Source organism: Salvelinus sp. IW2-2015, linkage group LG23 (genome assembly GCF_002910315.2).
Source record: "Salvelinus sp. IW2-2015 linkage group LG23, ASM291031v2, whole genome shotgun sequence".
NCBI classification, from domain to species: Eukaryota; Metazoa; Chordata; class Actinopteri; order Salmoniformes; family Salmonidae; genus Salvelinus; species Salvelinus sp. IW2-2015.
The window spans coordinates 35,526,668-35,528,124 of NC_036863.1; the positions used below are offsets into that span (position 1 = coordinate 35,526,668).

The 1,457-nt window shown below is 45.1% G+C and overlaps 1 protein-coding gene across 1 annotated transcript in view; it reads left to right on the forward strand.

Annotated features, from left to right (window-relative positions):
- Positions 1–6: 6 nt before the first annotated feature.
- Positions 7–1,457, forward strand: part of LOC111950150 (highly divergent homeobox) — an 11,646-nt gene continuing 10,195 nt past the window's right edge. The window contains exon 1 of the mRNA XM_023967550.2: positions 7–202. Within this exon, the coding sequence (XP_023823318.2) occupies positions 134–202 (69 nt within the window). The 5' untranslated portion in view covers positions 7–133. The remainder of the gene's footprint in view (positions 203–1,457) is intronic.

Genomic DNA, 1,457 nt, shown 5'->3' on the forward strand with positions numbered 1-1,457 from the left:
CCTAGACCTCACCCCGGCCCGGCCCTGCTGCCTAGACCTCACCCCGGCCTGGCCCTGCTGCCTAGACCTCACCCCGGCCTGGCCCTGCTGCCTAGACCTCACCCCGGCCTGGCCCTGCTTGTGGTTTTGCTGTATGGCTGATCTGCCCCCCTGCAGTAGCAGCAGTATGGAGGAATGGCAGGAGAAACGAGGCCTGCAGACGGTGAGAAACCACTAGCAGACCACCTGGGCTATGAGCCTTTATATTCTATTATAAACTGGGTGGTTCAAGCCCTGAATGCTGACAGCTGTGGTATATCAGACCGTATGCCACGGGTATGACAAAACATTTATTTTTACTGCTCTAATTACGGTGGTAACCAGTTTAAAATAGCAATAAGGCACCTCGGGGGTTTGTGATATATGGCCAATAGGGCTGTATCCAGGCAATCCGCGTTGCCTAATATATCTATTATATACTGAATGGATACATACAGACTGTGGCTAGAGAAACCAGACCAGCTGGACTAGGAGCTTTTATATTCTAATATACACTACCTTTCAAAAGTTTTGGGTCACTTAGAAATGTCCTTGTTTTTGAAAGAAAGCAATTTAAAATAACATCAAGTTGATCAGAAATACAGTGTAGACATTGTTAATGTTGTAAATGACTATTGTAGCTGGAAACGGCAGATTTTTTGTTTTCTATGGAATATCTACAGAGGCGTACAGAGGCTCATTATCAGCAACCATCACTCCTGTGTTCCAATGGCACGTTGTTTTCGCTAATCCAAATTTATCATATTAAAAGGATAATTGATCATTAGAAAACACTTTTGCAATTATGTTAGCACAGCTGAAAACTGTTGTCTGATTAAAGAAGTAGTAAAACTGTCCTTCTTTAGACTAGTTGAGTATCTGGAGCATCAGTGTTTGTGGGTTTGATTACAGGCTCAAAATGGCCAGAACCAAAGAACTTTCTTCTGAAACTGATCAGTCTATACTTGTTCTGAGAAATGAAGGCTATTCCATGTGAGAAATTGCCAAGAAACTGAAGATCTCGTACAACGCTGTGTACCACTCCCTTCACAGAACAGCGCAAACTGGCTCTAACCAAAATAGAAAGAGGAGTGGGAGGCCCCGGTGCACAACTGAGCAAGTGGACAAGTACATTAGTGTCTAGTTTGATAAACAGTCGCCTCACAAGTCTTCAACTGGCAGCTTCATTAAATAGTACCCGCAAAACATCAGTCTCAACTTCAACAGTGAAGAGGTGACTCCGTGATGCTGTACTTCTAGGCAGAGTTCCTCTGTCCAGTCTCAACATCAACAGTGAAGAGGTGACTCTGTGATGCTGTCCTTCTAGGCAGAGTTCCTCTGTCCAGTCTCAACTTCAACAGTGAAGAGGTGACTCCGCACGTGGCAATTCGCGAGTCTCTCCTCACCGTGATGCGTCCTTCTAGGCAGAGTTCCTCTGT